Raw genomic sequence first — 18,084 nt, 5'->3', positions numbered from 1 at the left:
CACCGCTTAAATATGTAAAAGATCTAGCCAAGAATAAAAAACACAATAATTGGACAACTGAACACATTTCGAAGACCTATTAAGAAGCAACAAGAACCAGATTTTAAAAAAGCAATGCTTTCCAATACCTTATGCTGATTTTTAAGAAGCTCCTCACTGCTTTACATACAGTTGGTTACCTAACATCTTTAAGAAGAACAAAGCTGGTTCCCATTTAACCCAGCCGTTACATATAAGCACAGGTATCAAAAATAGTGATTGTTTCTAAAATCTGCAAAAGTGTTTGAGAAAAGGATTCAGCACATGGACATATTAAAATCGCTCCAGGGTCTCTTGGCCTAAGGGGAAATATGGAAAGCTTTGAATGGAACATAAGCGAAAGATAGTAAGCCGAGATCTCTCACATTGATTAATGATAACATTCAAATATGGCTCCAGGCCAGTTGTCGTTTGAATTTTTGCCTATTCTGTATAGATGTTACAGCAACCAAATGATGGATGGAATGCTGACAATGCAAACATTCTCCCCCAGCCAAAAGATCTGGATTAAATCCATTGTTCTTTTGCCCACTACGCCACCCCAGTTTGGACCCATCCCTATGCAAATCAGTCTTGACCCTGTGCCCCATGGGAACAGTCCAGACCGAACTGCCAGGCCAGGTCATCCCTGGACTGGAAACAAGCATCCTGGGACCGGTTTCAGGGTATGTCACCCTTCTTCGGCCAGGCTAGCTTGAATCCAGTGGCACAGTGAGCAAGGGACGCATGTCTGGGCATACCCATCCCACTTAGGGTGAAAGTGTTACAGCAACCAAATGATGGATGGAATGCTGACAATGCAAACATTCTCCCAGTGTCTTAGCGGTTCGGGCTGGACTGTTCCCATGAGGCACTGATTTACATATTGCCAGGTCTAAACTGGGGTGGCATGGTGAGCAAAAGAATGATGGGTTTAACCCAGATCTCGTGACTGGGGGTGAATGTTGTGATTTGTTATGCACTCTGTCCATCAATTGTGTGTCTCTTGCTATTCTGTATAGATTTCTTCTTCAACTCCTACCACTCTGTAGATAATCTAATTTGGGCAATAAACTGCTACCTGGCCCAATCCTTTTCCACTCTGGATATCCCTTTATGGGCTGGTGAATAGGTCCACGCATAATGGCTAAGTTTTTTTTATATACTGTAACCAAGGTATCAAGAGGCCATAGTTGCAGGCAAGGAAGTCTTCGATAACAGTGCGGTTCATGGCAGTGTGGGGATTACTCCGTACGGATAACCATAATACTAATAGTCAGTGCTAATTTTACATTCTCCTTCACATAACCCATACCTAGCTCTTCATGCAGGAATGAATGCAAGCTATTGAGTGAAAGCCCAAAGTGCTGCCTACAAAAACAGTTTTCTTCCACCTGCAGACTTTGGGTAGGTCGGTATCCCCAAATAGCTGCTTCATAGGTCAAAATAGGAATATCTTTACGTTTCTGTACTCCAAAAGAGGGAGGATTGGTTTAATCCTGATCTTCTGGACACCTACAGCTTGGTTATATTTCATGACGCTATCAGAAAGGCACAGTGCCAGGAGTTGAAAGAGCCAAAGGTGATACCCAGATACAGGAAGTATGCCACTTTGCTCAGGTTCTTGCCCTGGATGGAGATAGCTCTGACCTTGCTGTTAGTTCGACCACAGACTATGCAATGTGTTTCTGATGTAGACTTCTAGCTGCATATTCTCACCCGTCGAATATTCCTCAGGCTTCAGACTGGATCCGGAAACTTTTCAGCTGTACGTCTGCTTGCTGGTAAGTGATGCCATGCAGCTCCGCTCCAACACGGTTACACTCCGGAAATGATGTATGGAACCCATATAGGCACTACTCCTGCGTATTGATGTCCGTTCCTTTCTTTCCATGCCTCCTGATTAGGATCTGGAGCTCTCTGATCTCTCAGAGACACTATACCTAAAGATGTTTCGTCCAAAATGTCTTGTGCATGTCTCCCACTAACATACAGGTTTTAAGCCGTATCAGGTGTGTCTGTAGTGCCTGGAATCGAGCCACAACTCCCAAGGCCTGCAGTGATTGGACGTCTATGTGCCCCAAAGCCATCCGGGAACATGAGGCAAAACTTTACAATTTACTCTTCACCGAGACAGCTCTAAGTTGCGGTCCAAGTCCAAGCCTCGGTCCTAGTCCCACTCCTGAAGTCACTGAAGCTGCTTGTGAGACCAGTCTTTGGCGCAATTCAAATTGTCTGATAAGTCTAAAAAGAAATATAAGAAATCAAAGTGGGGCTCAGCCCCCTCTCATCAATTGCATTCACCTGATCTGGTGTGGGGGCAGCACCATGGATCTAGATCTTGCTCCCAGAGTTGACCGACTTAAGATCCACACTGCAACAAATCTAAGAGTTCCACACAGCTGTTTTTCGGCTCTTTGCTGACTTTCTCTTGCATACATTCAGGCTCCAAGGAACTTTCACCTGGAACACTGTTGGCGGGTTTGCACTCTGTATCAGCTGCATCCTTTGAGTCAATTATGACACCTCTGTCCAGACTACGGGGCCGCAGTCCACACTGGTTTCTAGGACTTTGTGCTGCTATCTAATCCATTGATGCTAAATGAGGAGCTACCAAAGTACTGTCTGACTCCAAGATGGTGCCAGTCTGAACTTGAATGGTGCCACGCCCAATGACAGTTGGGGCACCACTTCCTCTGCTTAAGCTGCTACGTCCACAGGGTTGGCTTCGCACCCAGCTTTCACTTTTTGACACGATCTCAGACAGTGATTATGATGTGGGTGATGAGTTTGCTCAGCCCTATCAAGAGGACAGTTGGGATGATGACTTAGAGGCTAGTAGTCTTAAAACCTCCCTGTAGCAGGCATTCCCCAAGCCCCGCCTACCCTGGGCCAGCCACAGAGGAGTGTTCTTCCTATGCCATGGTATTACGTAGAGTGGCTAAAGTCCTTCACTTTCAGCTCCCCACCTTTCAGGTAAAGACTAATATATTAACTGAAGTTCTCCAGCTGGGACAAACGTTTTCTGAACCCCTCCTGCCATCTAAAGAGGCTTTAACAGACACCTTATTGGGTGCATTGGCCAAACCTTGCTTTGGCCCACAGATCAGCCAACAAATTGCACGCCACCACCACCTCCTGCTCAAGCCCATCTTCTAGCTTTTGGGGCCTCAGTCTGTATTGTCACGGTTATAGCAGTGTGATGGTTAGTAGTTGTGTAGGTACTGTCATTGGCAGCAGTGGCAATGGGTGTTGCGAGCTGCGGTGGCCACCTGACAACAATAAGGCCATCTGGGAGAGGTGGAGATCAGAGACCTTTTGAAGCTGAGGGCCTACTGCTTGATCCTACTGGTGGTGAACCACCTGGCTGGATCATTGAATGCCATGGTGGACTAGCTCAGTCATTGGCACCTTGTGGATCACAAGTGGCAGGTACATCTGGAGGTGGCGTGAGCTGTCTTTCAAGAGTGGGGAGAGTATTGGCTTGATCCGTTTGCCACTGCGAGAACATGCAGTGTCCGCATTTCTGCACCCTGGAGTTTAAAAGGCGTCTCCCATTCAAAGAAATGTTCTGCTTTGAGTGGAACTCTGGCTCCTGTATGCCTTTCTGCCAATACCACTCCTACGCTGAGTTCTCAAGAAGGTCAGGAGCAAAAGGGCCAAATTTATCCTAGTGGCTCCAAGTTGGGCACAGTGAGTATGGTATCCAAAACTCCTGGGCTTGATCACCTGTCCGCAGATCAGGCTGTCCCTCAGGAAGGATCTGCTGTTGCAGCAGAGGAGGCTGGTTTTGCACCTGAGCCTTCGCACTCTCCTCCTTCATGCCTAGAGATTGAACGGTGACAGCTGAACACCTTCGATCTTCCTTCAGAGGTGGGTGGTGTCATCTTAGCAGCCTGGCGTCCTTTGACTAAAATTGTATGCGCTGGTCATTGGCATAGATTTGTGGCTTTGGAAGACAGATTTGTGGCTTGGTGCGTTTTTAAGCAGACTGACCCCCTTCAGGCCTAGTTATCTGACATTTTATTGTTTGTTTTGTCTCTGGCCCAGCAAGGGCCAGTCCAGAGCACATTTGAAGAGTACCTTTCAGCTCTTTTGGTTTTCGTGCAGTTGCAGAATCAGCCATCTTTGTTCAAGTCTGCTGGTATGAGATTTTTTTTAAAGGGTTACAATAATTGTTTTCCCCCTTTCCCGTAGTCATGCCACAGTGGACCTTCACTTGATGCTCACCTTTCTAATGTCCGCCCCATTTGAGCTGCTTCACAGCTATCTCTTACGTCTCCTCCCCCTCAAGACAGTGTTCCCCAATGCCATTGCAATAATGTCAGTGCTGTTTGTGAGTGAACTTCAAGCTCTCTGTCCACCCGCCGTACACCTCCTTAGCAAACAAACTGGTTCTACAGACTATGGTATCATTTGTGCCAAAGGTTGTAGTGCTGTTCCATGCTGGTAAAACCATCACTTTGCTGTCATTCTGTGCTCCGCTTCACCCTTGGAGACTCAATTGCTTGGACCCAAGTAGGTTCAGAGTTTGTACATAGATCGTACTAAAAAGCAATGGGTGGACAATCAGCTCTTGGGTTCGCGGGAGCAAAAAAATGCCAAGGCTGTGCAGAAGAAAACTATCCCATGTGGAATTGTGCTCTTTATTAAGATCTGCTATACACTGGCTAAAAAAGCAGCCTCTGGACAGACTGCATGCTCATTCTGTCCGGGCCAAGGCTGCTATCACTGCATTAGCACGTGAAGTCCCTGTCCTAGACAATTGCCAGGCGGCTATTTTGGGTATCCCTCCATACGTTCCCAGGGAATTATTGTCGGGACAGTCAGGCCTGTAGAGAGGGGACCATTCACCCGCTCGTTTCTACTGCACTTTCATGTAAAGCTAACAGTGATTTAGGTGTAGTCCCCTCTCCAAATAGTCTTAAACTAGGAGTCACATGGTTTGCCATTTAACTAAGGGCTGCATCCCAGAGCCTCAACTGTGGAACCACACAATGAGACCTGGTTGTTGTGGCTGTGCACACTCCTTGTCTCGCTAGCTGGAAGAAACTTGGTCAGTTTCTCCATCTTGTTCTAAAAACACAAACTCCCATTCAGATAAGCAATAAAATGGATCTTCTACCAGTGCTTTGAAAGTTTATATTATGACGGTATAATGGATATACAATCCATCCTGTACAGGCCTTTGTGGCTTTGTACTGGAAAATATGAAGATCTTCCATGGGTATCACTTGCCCTATCCGTGTGCTTCAAACAGGGGAAGAGCACCCTCTGCCCTTCATAATCTCGAAGATGGGCAATCGACCAGGTATGTAGAAGAAATTCATTGATACATCCCTGAGATATGTGAGTTCAAAAAAGAGGCTGACCTGCTCTTTCCATGCTAGGATTGAACTGCAGGTTGTCACATGTACTAAGTAAAGACTGTCTGCCAACACTAGTTTCCTGCTATTTCCTATGGGACTAACATTCTCCCTCTTAGTGGCAGAGTGCTGCCCATAGTACCTTACCCTACCCCACCCCACTTACAGGTTTGGTAGATTTTTAAAGATGATGAACTAAGACATACTGCAGACCTTCTGTTCACCCTTTCAGACCCGTCCTCATTTGTTTTCTCCCAGATCTTGCCCATCCCTGAGGGAGGGGTATGTGGTTTGGAGGAACATCATAGGGAGCAGCTCCAAGGACATTACATACTATGGTGTGCATCAACAAACTTCCATATAGTTTCTGACTCGCTCTCCTAGAACACTAACACTAGGCACACATTGGGCCGTCTGCCATCCACTTGTCTAGTCTCATTCCTTGCTTGTGAACTCCATCATGAATTCCATAATATATGATGCGTTTAACTATTCTGCCCCTTTGCGCCTGTCCTGCATCATAGAAGCCTATGCGACCAATCGGGGACTTTCTGGCAAAATGCTGAGTCTCATAAAGCACACTCCTCTCTCTGTTTCCTAGCACAGGGTGCTTGCACACACGTGAGATACTGGAAAGAGGGGCATTAATGACTGTTCCATTGAATACCATTTTTTGTCTCTTTATATTAGGTTCAAGGAAGGTTCCGCTCCGATCGTTCCACATGAAGAAGGCAGCAGATATGGTATGTTAAGAAGCACAATTTGGATTTTAAATTCCACAGCATTATGTATTAACAGTTGCCAAAAGATATCATAGCCATATGTGATATGTTCCAAGATAAATTATATGTTCTGATCTTAAAACAGTTTGCTTGCCTTTGGAAATGCCTCAGCGAAGCTGACATTTTTGTCCTGAGTAAGATTGTGAGCATGGCAAGTGATTTCGTAGTCTCTCTATTCCCCATTTTTGTGCAAAGCTAGAGCTTACAACTCTGTACTTGGGAAATTGAACACTCTTGGTCCGCACATGCCAGCTAATCTGGCCTGCCTTGGGCACAAGGGGATGTAGCGATATATGGATACTACTTGATCAGTTGTTTTGCACTACTGCTGCTTTCCTATTGGAATCCAAAGACCTGTTAGTGGTGTTCCCTCCAGGATTAATCACCACTTCATGCGGAAGTGGTCCTGAAGCCTCAGATACGAACAAAACGTATTGTGGGGGCCACTGTAAATATGTGTTTGTGTGGCCATGGCATTTTTTGCATAGTTATATATTTACCTAATTTGCCACAATTCATCATCTACGACATAACCTGCAGATGTTAACAAATGAAATAGTTTCTAGCTCAAACCATTCAAAAGTTACCAAAAGCGCAGTGACACGTGTTGCTGTGCATTGGAAACTCTTTGCAAAAGTTGACTGGGCATATTTCTATTGCTTATTGCTGTATTTTGTTATTAAAGTGGTACTAATGAGGTGCAACCAAAGCCCAGACTGTGATTAACCAGTGTGAAAAAAAAAACCTGAAATAATACTGTTGGATCTGGGGGTCTCTAGTTGGCAGAGGTAGGTACCACTGTCCAAATAGGGAATCTTACTTCTAGTCAGGGTAAGGGGGATACACTCTTTAGATAACCCCTGCTCACCCCCTTGGTAGCTTGGCACGAGCAGACAGGCTTATCAAAGGCAATGTGTAAAGTATTTGTACCAACACTCACAGTAACAAAGTGAAAACACCACAAATGGACTCCACACCAGTGTAGATAAATAAAGTACTTTTATATAAACTACACAAGACCAAAACGACAAAAATCCAACATACACAGTTCAAGAATATGGTTTCAAAAGAGTTCTTAGCTTTGCGACAAAATAATCCACATCAGCGTCTATTTTAGCCAACAGTACCTGGTGATGCGATAAAAGTTCTTAGCGGCGCTCAGGCGTCGAAAAACAAGCAACAGCGTCAGTCCTGAGACCCTGGGGAGGCGATGCGACAACCCGGCTGCATGCAGCGGGCATGTGTGACAAATCCGGTCTGTATGGGGAGTGAGGCGATACCTGTATGGATTCCAAGGCGTAGCTTCTCCGGTACAATTTTACTCGCAAAGGCACGACGCGACGATCTTTGATGGCTCTGCGACAATGTTCGCAGCGACGAAATGCGATCCGCTAACGAGCGGTGCGACAATCTCACCAGTGATGGCAGGTTGGGGGCGATGCGCTCCGAAGACGAACGCGGCGTTGACGTTGCAGCGGCGACAGGCGCTGCGACGATGTTCGCGGCGACGGAAATGTTCTCGCTAGGCCAGCGGTGCGTGAAAAAGTTGCAGATCTTTTACTTCTTTTCTCTTGGTCAGCTTCCCAACAGCAGGCACAACTTCCAGAAGCCCCACAATTGGATCAAGCACTCTAGGAAGGGCAGAACTCACACAGCAGATTTCAGGGCGAAGCTGGGGGTGTAGTCCTTTTGTTCCTGGGACTTCTTAACAGGAGGCCAGCTCTACTCAGGCCCTTGGAGATTCCTTCAAGCAAGAGGACACAGCACACAGCAAAGTCCTTCCCCTCTCCTTGGCAGCAAAGCAACTGCAGGTCAGCCTTACAGCAGGTCAGTCCTTCTTCTTCAGTCTTCCAGCTTTCTCCGTGGCAGAGGTTCCTTCTTGATTCCAGGATGATCTAAATTCTTGGGATCAGGGTCCCAATATTTATACTACAAAATCCTTTGTCCTCTGAGGGCAGAGGGGCCTTTGCCCAGTCCAAACCTGTTCTGGAGCACTCTGTTTACATGACTCCTTCTTTCCTTTCACAGTGCAGGGCAGAAACATCAGACGCCCCACAGGAGGTGGAGCCAGCATTGTGGTGGGAAAGCACAGCCCTGGAGCACTTTGTTGACATGATTCCTTCTCTCCTTTCACAGTGCAGGGCAGAGACATCAGACACACCACAGGGGGTGGAGCCAGCACTGTGGGGGGCAGGCACTGTCCTATTCAGGTACCAGGTGCAACTCCTCCCTCCCATCTAGATGCAGATCTCTCTATTCAGTCCTGTGCTGGCTCACCCTGTCTCCGGGAATTCCCCAGCCCCCTGGAATTCCCAAGCCCCTGTCACTCAAACTCCAGACAAGGAATACACAGCCTAGCAAAGGCAGGTTTGGATGGTTAGACAAGAAAATACCTACTTTCTAAAAGTGGTATTTTCAAACGCAGAATGTTAAAACCAACTTCACAAAAAGATGTATTTTATCATTCTGAATTAAGGCAGACTAAACCCGAATTTCTACCATGTTCCCTGAGTTGGTTTAGGATTATAAGATGTAATAATCAAACTGCCCATTCTGGCCTATGGAGAACACGTAGCCTTGCAATAGTGAAAAACGAAAATGGCTGTAATTCACTACCAGAGCATGTCACCCACACTAGTACATGCTCTACCTTTCACATACACTGCACCCTGCCCAGGGGGGTACCTAGGGCCTTCCATAGGGGTGTCCAATGTGTATAGAAAGGGAAGGGCTAGGCCTGACCTGTGTGGACACTGGTCAGGGCAGCATGGCAGTTAGCAACTGCACCCAGGCACCGCGGTGGCAGGCCTGAGACACCATTTTAGGGCTACTCATGTGGGTGGCACAATCAGTGCTGCAGACCCACTAGTAGCATTTGAATCACCAGCCCTGGCACACTTGGTGCACTTTACTAGGGACTTCCTGGTAACACAAATATGCCAATCATGGATAACCAATTACAATAACAATTTACCTAGGGAGCACTTACACTTTGACACTGATCAACAGTGGCAAAGTGCCCAAAGCATCTAAACCAGCAAAAACGAAATCCAGCACAGCGTCCATAATACAGGAGGTAGAGGCAAAAAAGTCAGGGGAAACCACGCCAAAGATGCCAGGTCTAACAAATACCATTACACAATTTGGGCCTCATTATGCCACATAATTTTTTTTTCCTTGACACATAATTTACTCAACGCTGCTCCATAATTTGGCTCTCCCCCTACTGCATAATTACAGTGGCCCTGCATATTGTTTGTAATCTTCATTCCAGCATTCAGTGTGATCATGTATTGGACGCACTGTTTGAAATGCTTCATACGTTGTGATCCAAGGTTCTCTATTTAATATCTTTGTTCAAGTGTTTATGCTTTACACAAATCTCACGTTCTACTCTATTTGTGGTCCTGGGTTATGCATTTATCATCCTCTCTTAGGATGTATGCGTACAAGCAGTGTTACTGACTTTGGATGCTTGACTAAAAGTATACTGCCTTACACAGCAAAGACTCCTGAATGTCCGTCTACTGAGTAATGCACAGGCACCCTTGTGGACTACATCGCTTATTATGACACAGAACCAGACTACTCAATGTAATGAAAAGCGTTTAAAAATCGAAATGGACTGGCCTGTGCAGATATGACTGCAGCTGTTCTTCTGAATTGTTTTTGAAGTAAGCCTTGGTGGTAGTTAAAAGCCAGTTTTGTGCTCTTGTGTAATAGAAATAGTTTTGTCTCTCTTTTTTTTAACTCTTGTTTTTTCAAAAATTTGACAGGAAGGGGATTTTTTAGAAAGTCCCGCTCCAACTTCAAATTTCCAGGTCTGTTTTGTGGGCGTGAGTGTTTTTAGCGTGTGGCAAGTGTTAACAACATCATCCAGTTGCTAAAAATGCTAAAAATATGTGGTTGGTCTGTTATGATTGAAATTCTATCCTTGCCTACTAATGTGAATTGTTCACTAAAATATTGACATAGGTCTATAGCACACTAACCTCTTACGCAAGATGTGTGCATGATTCTGAGTGCCACATTATCCTTGGTTAAGGAACTAACTATACAATTGGTGCTGACATGAGCTTTGCATGCTGCAGCCATGGCCAGGTTGACTTAGACATGTTTGGTGCTCAATTGATATGCATAAATGTCAAAGAAATATTACATTTTGCATAATACTTGTTAATATGGAGCTTCTGCCTTAGATTAGCTTGATACTAAATGTTCTGTGTCTCCATTACCCCTCTTCAACTTTAGCCTTGTGTAGAGGATGCCTCTCTTTCCTAGAACTGCACCCGGAACAGGGGAAGGTGGAGGCAACATACTAGCCTCCTCTGGGTTCAAGAATCTTCCCATCATCTCTACCCACTGTACTACAACTATGTATGCATTCTGATCTTTCTCATTAGCTCTCCTGTACGATTTGTCAGCTAAAGTGTATTCTGTGGGATCCTTCTCCAAGCTGTCTCTGCTGTACCCAGCGGGAGCAGCCACCAGATGGCAATGAGCCAGCAGCATTCACAGACTCTCAGAACATACGCCCCGTTCTCCCTTTTTAGATTGTTGGGAGTGTATTGCGTAAGCACTGTTCAGCTGATAACTCTGGTATTTTACTCATAATCTTGTAGGGGCCTTCTACTACATTCTGCCAATCCTCTGTTATTAACCCACATGTCTAAGTCATATGCATGGAGCAATCCCTTCTCTCACCACACCTTCGGCAATCCGAAGGTCTCCCGAAATAAATAAAAATTGTGTTGCGATGTATGTGCGATGCAAGTAACAGAATTAAGTGAATTTGAATCTAGAATTACCCGACACATGTTTAACCAGGGTACACGCCACATCCCAGTCCTTGTCTGTGATTGGGTTCTGTTTGCCAGATTGCTATCTCTGTCTGATATGCCAGAGTTTGTTTCCTGTCTTCAGTACCCTGTACTGCTGGGATACTAGCCTATGTCTGCCAAATTCAACAGGGCTTGTAGTGTTAGTGATGGGTCAGGTTCCTCTGGAATTCCTGTCCATAGTTCTCTGGCTGTATTCACCAACTTATGTAAACAAAACCATTGATGGAGGGAATGCTGGACAATGCAAACATTCACCCCCAGTCAAAAGGATTTGGGTTAAATCCATCATTCTTTTGCTCAACACACCACCCCAGTTGGGACCCAGCCATATGCAAATCAGTCTTGACCATATTCCTTGTAACAGTCGAGCCCGAACTGCCAAGCCAGGTCCTCCCTGGACTAGAAACAAGCATCCTGGGACCGGTTTCAGTGCATCACCCTTCATCAGCCAGGCTAACTTGAATCCAGTGGTGTATTGAGGACGGGACCCACGTCTGGGCACACCCTTCCCACTTAGGCCGACATATGTAATAGAAACAATTAATGGACGGAATACTTGACGATGCAAACATTCACCCCCAGTCACAAGGATCTGGTTTAAATCCATCATTCTTTTGCTCACCACACCACCCCAGTTGGGACACAGCCATACGTGGGTCCCTTGCTCACATTGCAACTGGATTCAAGCTAGCCTGGCTGATGAGGGCTGTTAGCCCGAAACCATCCCAGGATGCTTATTTCCGGTCCAGGGAATACATGGCTTGGCAGTTCGGGCTGGACTGTTCCGATGAGGCACAGGGTCAAGACTGATTTGCATATAGTTGTGTCTGAACTGGGGTGGAGAAGTGAGCTAAAGAACGATGATGGATTCAACCCAGATCTGTGACTGGGAGTGAGTTTGTGAAAAGTTTCAGCGCTCCGTCCATCATCTCCTTGTGTTTGCTTTGATCGCCCCAAGTTGGCAGGGTATGCCCAGACGTGGCTCCCTTGCTCACTTTGCCACTGGATTCAAGCTAGCCTGGCTGATGAGGGCTGTTAGCCCGAAACCATCCCAGGATGCTTGTTTCCGGTCCAGGGAAGACATGGCTTGGCAGTTCGGGCTGGACGGTTCCCATGAGGCACAGGGTTAAGACTGATTTGCATATAGCTGTGTCTGAACTGGGGTGGTGAAGTAAGCTAAAGAACGATGATGGATTCAACCCAGATCTGTGACTGGGGGTGAGTGTGTGTAAAGTTTCAGCCCTCCGTCCATCATCTCCTTGTGTTTGTTGTATTCACCAGCTTAGCATATTGAAAGAACTGACCCGGGCCAGTTCCAAATATGTCCTATGCCTCTGCAAATATAATAAGTAAGCCCTCTCGATATATATTGCCAAGCAAATTGCAATCCATCCCTCCACCTTCTGACTGAAATATCATTGCCGATTCCTTGAAATGACCATATTTCCAAACTAGTCTGAAAATGGAGGTCATCACAAGACTGTGACCCCAGTTATTTCCTAGGCCGCCTTCATCTGCCTCATAATATACTGATAATGGTTCTGCATGGCCATTCCCTACATAAGTAAAGACACTAGTTGCTCACCACCCTTGGTGCCCTCCAGCAATCGTTTTTTCTAGTATTCCTTGTAGAAATCGTTTTTTCTAGATGTCCTTTTATTCTATACAGCTAATTGCATGCTGCAGCAGACATACACTGTAGTAGGAAAACTCCCAAGTTCAGGTTAGGCAGCCAAGACCACCCGGTGGGATCCACTTTGAATGTGTTCAAGCTTACTTGGCTCCTTTTCCCTGTACAAATTGGGGTTATTAGACGTTTCTCTAATTTTTTTTAAGGTTGTTCTCTTCAGAGTACAAAACGAGTTCTGCAAGACCTAGGAATCTGAGTATTAAGACCATATTGGCCTCTATCCTCCATATAATAGAGAAAGGTTAAGTATTACAGATTCTAGCCAACACAGCAAGCTCGTCCAGTACTCTGTTTATATTGTATTTGTAATGCCTTTCATCTGTATGGGTCACCTAGATCCCCAAATACCTAAATATGTTTCTCTTCCCAGTCCTAACTCTCAGTAGTCTATGATCTACATTTGTGCTAAGCTTCCTGCAGTGAATAAGGCTTTTTTCACTATATTGATGCATAGACTAGATGCTTTCCCAAAGTCCTCCAGATCCCGATTAAAAAATCGGTATCGAGATTATGGAGCATCTGAGATGCACTAATGTGCCATAATATACATACATGGACACAATATGTCTTCTGGTGCCCACCACAATACTCCAGTCTCATACGGCCTTGGCTTAGTCCTATAGCCAAAGGCTTTATGGCCAAGGCGAACGAGGAGAGGCATCAGCTGGCAGCCTGCCTCATGCCAGACTCCCCTCCCATATCTCTGATACCAGTCCTCCTGATTTAACCCTTATCAGGGCTGTTTAAATAAGATTGACCCTCCCTCTAAAACTGGGTCCAAAGCCCTTATCTTGCAAACGTAGTATCCTGCACTGCAAAGCCAGAGACTCTGATGCCTTCTCTGTCTAGTGTGACCAGCACACACTCTTCTTCCATCGGAGTGGTGGCATGTAATATGTGATGAAGTCTTCATAAATTTATGTGGATGCTTCATCCTGGTATAAAGCCATTCTAGTCTTCATGATTGAGTGAGGGGATGTGCTGTAGGATGTCGGATGCAAGTGGTCTTTTTCTGACTAAAGGATCATTATGGCTTCTTTCATTGTGGGTCGGAACATGCCCTATGCTCCACTTATTGTATTTAACCACAGGAGTATAACCCATAAACCACGCTGAGATTAGGGTAGGTACATGAAGACAAAATAACAATATCTCAACTGGTATCACTCTAAAGGACAATTAGACATGTATGTATAAAACATTGCGTGAAAAGAAAACGGGAGACTCTGGAATGATTTGAAAATGTGCACATGGCATCCTATAATTGTGGACGAAAATTCAAAAATGAGAAAGATACAGTTGTAGCAGCACTGTAGGCAAATAAATGCGAAAACAACCCGAATTGGACTTTGTGCTCGAAATGTGTACGTGACACAAAAGGTGGCGATGCAAGTGACAATTGTGAAGTCAGCGAAACCGGCGCATGGTGCAGATGTGAATAATTATATACAGTGAAAATTGAGGCTCTAAGCAATGATTTACAATTTTGAATATGAACGATTGAGAGTAATTTCATTAGAGCCACAGAAGGAAATGCGCCATCACTTGCGCTGAGGGGTCGACGACGTTTCGATCCTATCAATCGGGATCATCTTCAGGACCGGGTTGGGAGTAATTGCGGTGCTGGAAGTAAAGGAAGTTATCTGGAAGGGCACGAGTCCACAAAGGCGTGTGACCGGGAGGGGCATCAACGGTCTCAAGAGATAACCGGAGATCCTGTTTGTAGAAAACTTCAGGACATGGATACATTTGTATGCAGTGTAAGGGAGGGCATCGGTGGGGTCATAAATTGCTTCTCCTTGGTGTCCCGTGTGAAGGGCACTGTGGCAGGGAGACCTTAAGCGGTGGACTGAATCCAGCGATGGGGCAGTTAATCACGGACTCGCCACTTAAACATCTTTCAACTTCCCTGCAACCTGACACTTCTATATCTGCTAGAATTCCACCAGGAGTCCTTCTTCTCCTGGTTTCTTGTCTTTTTAAATATCTTCAGGTAAAGAAATGGGAAACAGACACTACAACGCGGCCGTTTCCATACATAACCGTAACCACGCATGCATTACAACGCATGCGTGGTTACCACGCATAGCCTTTTCCACGCACACCTTTACTACGAGATACGTAGTAAAGGCATATGCGTTGAAGGAAAAATAAACAAGCATTGGCATAGCCAATAGGTCTCGCTTTTGGGACCGTATAAGTGGTTAGCCAGAGGTTTTGGTTTGGCCTTTCTTTTAAGCTATGCTGTAGAGCAGTGTGGCGGATGTGCAGCATGTTGTAAAGTTATAATGAACAAGACTGGCCACATTATTTTGTCGGCACATGCATGCAACACCACATGAAATGACGCAGGCACCTTTTTTACTTTTGTGATCCATAAAAGAATGCAATCGTTCTTGCATTTACTTGAGTTAGAGCTATTGGCATTGTAAATGATAATGCCTTTTACCCATGTGCTGTAGAGGGTGTGTAGTGGCATTATGTGAGTTGGAATGGAATTGTTAGTTTTGGAATTGTGTGGCGTGGAATTTTGTGGTGTGGAGTGGATTTATGTAGTGGAATTATGTGGCATGGTATACAGTTGAAAAATATGGATAGTAATTATGTGGTATTGAGCATATTGAAATTATGTGGAGTGGGTGTGATGGCATGTTATTATGTGGAATGGTATTTTGGGTTGTGGAATAGAATGTAGTGGAGTTTAATTATGTGGTGTACTGTTGAATTTTGTAGCATGATGTGGAATTATGTGGTTTGAATTGGATGGATGTGGTGTTATGAAATTGTGTTGAGTTGAATTATGCGGTTTATTGCTGAATTATGTAGTGTGGAATGTAAATAAGTGGAGTTGAATTGTGTGGTGTGGAACTGTGTGACGTTGAGTGAAAGAGCAATGTGATGGAGAAATAGGGGAAGGAAGGGAAGAAAGGAGGAAGGAATTAAGAGAAGTAAGGAAAAGAGGGAGGAAAGCTGAGAGGATGTGAGAGAGGAATTGAGGGAGGGAAGGGAGGACGGAGTGAGGAAAAAAGGACAGGAGAGAAAGCAAGAAGAAAAAAAGAAAGGACTTAGTGAAAGGCGGAAGGGCAAGATATGAGTGACTGGAATAAGTGAAGTTGAAATAAGGGTTGAGGAAATAAGGTTAGGTAAACGATTAAGGAGAGAAGAGAGGGATTAAGATGGGGAAGAAGGAGGAAAGGAGGTAATGAAGAAAGATAGAGAGGCAGAAAGAATTCTAGGCAGAAGGGACTGTGGAAGTAATTAGGAAGGAAGGGTTTGAGGGAAGGAGGAATCGAGGAAGTGGGAAGAGATGGTTGAAGTAATGAAAAGTGGGAATAGGAGGGAGGGTTAGGAACGAAGGAAGGTAAGGAAGGAAGTAAGGAAAGAAGTAAGGGGGGTTACGGAGGCCAATAAGGAAGGGAGGAACAAGAGGATAAGGAAAAGGGAGAAAGAAACTGAGAAATTAGCTACTTGATATGCAAACGACAGTCTCTTAGAGGATTAATGTTTCTGGCTGCCCGGCATTAATGTTTTTGGTAATATAATGAAAAATATATTATGAAAGCAAACTAGAGGGAGTAACACTCCACAGCAGTTTTAAATATGTCCCCTAAAATTATACTATGCCCTTTATGTAGCGCTTACATTGCTGAGGAAGTAATCAATACAAAGCAAGGTGACAATAACAGCAGTTTCGAATCACTCGTCTATACATAATATAGTACTTTATATCTCAGAAAAGTGTCCTTCCTTAGTAATAAGCCAATATAGATTGGCATTACCGGTGAGGTGGAATGTGATAAGAAAATAATGTATGACAGCTCTAATTGAGCGAATTCTGCTTCCGACATGAAGAAATGTGCAAAAAGAAAACATGCCCTGGTATACCATAGGTCCATTTCTAGTTTGATCTGCCTTGTACAGTTTTGTCTTAGCCTTCTGACGCATCTCAAAATGAGCAGAAATATATCTAACGATGAGAAGAGTGAGCCGCCTGTCTGAAGGTAGATTCTGATACACTTTCTATTTTTCAACCGATATCTGAGCAACTCACATTTGAAATTCTGCCAACGGAAAGCAACCTTTTATTTTATTGCGAAAGTTTGATACATATTGAGAGCTTTGGATCCTGGTTCGATTCTCGGTGGCGCAACATTCTGTGATTCTGGGCATTCAGAAAACTGGATCAAGCCACAGAGAGACTTTCCCTAAAAACAAACTCATCCCGAAGCCCACATCTACCGCATAATCGGTTTATTTAAAGGGAGGTAAAATACGCTCAAAGCAAACAAACCTGATGAAAATAATTATTAAACCGAAAAGCTGATGCACAGCTAAGGTAACATATCACCAAATTTGAATCCCGTTGGAGCTGGGAAACTAAATAAAAACATACTCTGAGAAAGGTATCACCATTCCTCAATAAGCACTCAATTGTTTTTGTTACGGAAAATGTCTCCACCTCCAGGTTTCGCAACAGACAGTGCAAGAGAGGAGGCAAATAGTTTAAGGTGAAACAGATCCATTTCACACTTAACATTACAGGTTTGAAACATAGTGAGACGGAGTTCCGCTTGTGTCTACAAGGCAGCAGGAAAACAGAACAAGATGGATGTTAAATAGAGGCAGTTAGACTTGGAAGAACCAGGGTATTAGTGCTTCCTGAAAGTTTATCAGTCTTGCAACACCATGTCTCTTGGCAAAAGGCTAGGCATGGCCTTTGAGCTACAGGCGCCTGACTGGGGAGTTTCGCATAAATGGCCATGACATTCTTTGTGGAGTGCATCATATCTGCGAAAAAACTGAAAATTATTGGCCAGGGAACGTAGTGACTCCTCCAGAAGTCAGAACAAAGCGAGATCAGCAATTGTAACTTTAAAGTAAGAACCAAGGGAGATTAGTTCCTTGAGTATTCCTTTAAAGTTCTGCGTCATCAAATCCCTTGACACCAATGGCCCTGAACTGTTTGATAGCGCTGTGATGTTACCAATGACCTTCTTGGTACTAAAAGTCAGGCCCGCCCAAGTAGTTAACTCTCCTTCCAGCAGATGAGCCCAGCGGAGATCACCAGAGAACAGGAGAGAATGTGCTGCCAGAAAGAAAAATGCTCTTTGATGTCACAGCTCAGCCTATAAATAATTAATTACAAATATGCCAGGAGCTGAAAGAGAAAACAATACCTTGGGCTGTGTGGGAGGAGCAGAAGCAACACACGGCCGCAGATGGGCGAAAGCAACATGGGATCCGTGGATGGGATGGAAGGAGCAGAAAAAGCAAATGGGTGAGAGAGCGAAGTGAAAGTGATCGCGATAGGCCCGCCCTAGTAGTTAACTCTCTTTCCAGCAGAGCTCACCAGAGAACAGGAGAGAATGTGCAGCCGGAAAGAAAAA

The 18,084-nt window shown here is 44.8% G+C and overlaps 1 protein-coding gene across 4 annotated transcripts in view; it reads left to right on the top strand.

The window, feature by feature from the left end:
• The window catches only part of CCDC9 (coiled-coil domain containing 9), a 347,944-nt gene that overhangs the window by 124,378 nt on the left and 205,482 nt on the right, over positions 1-18,084 (top strand). For 2 of the 4 annotated variants that reach the window (XM_085625628.1, XM_085625626.1), the window contains exons 9-10: positions 6,075-6,127; positions 9,943-9,987. In XM_085625628.1, coding sequence (XP_085481754.1) covers positions 6,075-6,127; positions 9,943-9,987 — 98 coding nt within the window. The remainder of the gene's footprint in view (positions 1-6,074; positions 6,128-9,942; positions 9,988-18,084) is intronic. The other 2 variants (XM_085625629.1, XM_085625627.1) reach the window with 1 other exon arrangement.

This window comes from Triturus cristatus, chromosome 9, assembly GCF_964204655.1.
Source record: "Triturus cristatus chromosome 9, aTriCri1.1, whole genome shotgun sequence".
In the NCBI taxonomy this organism is placed as follows: Eukaryota; Metazoa; Chordata; class Amphibia; order Caudata; family Salamandridae; genus Triturus; species Triturus cristatus.
The sequence above is the reverse complement of the archived record's forward strand: the minus strand, read 5'-3'. Positions and strand labels throughout refer to the sequence as shown.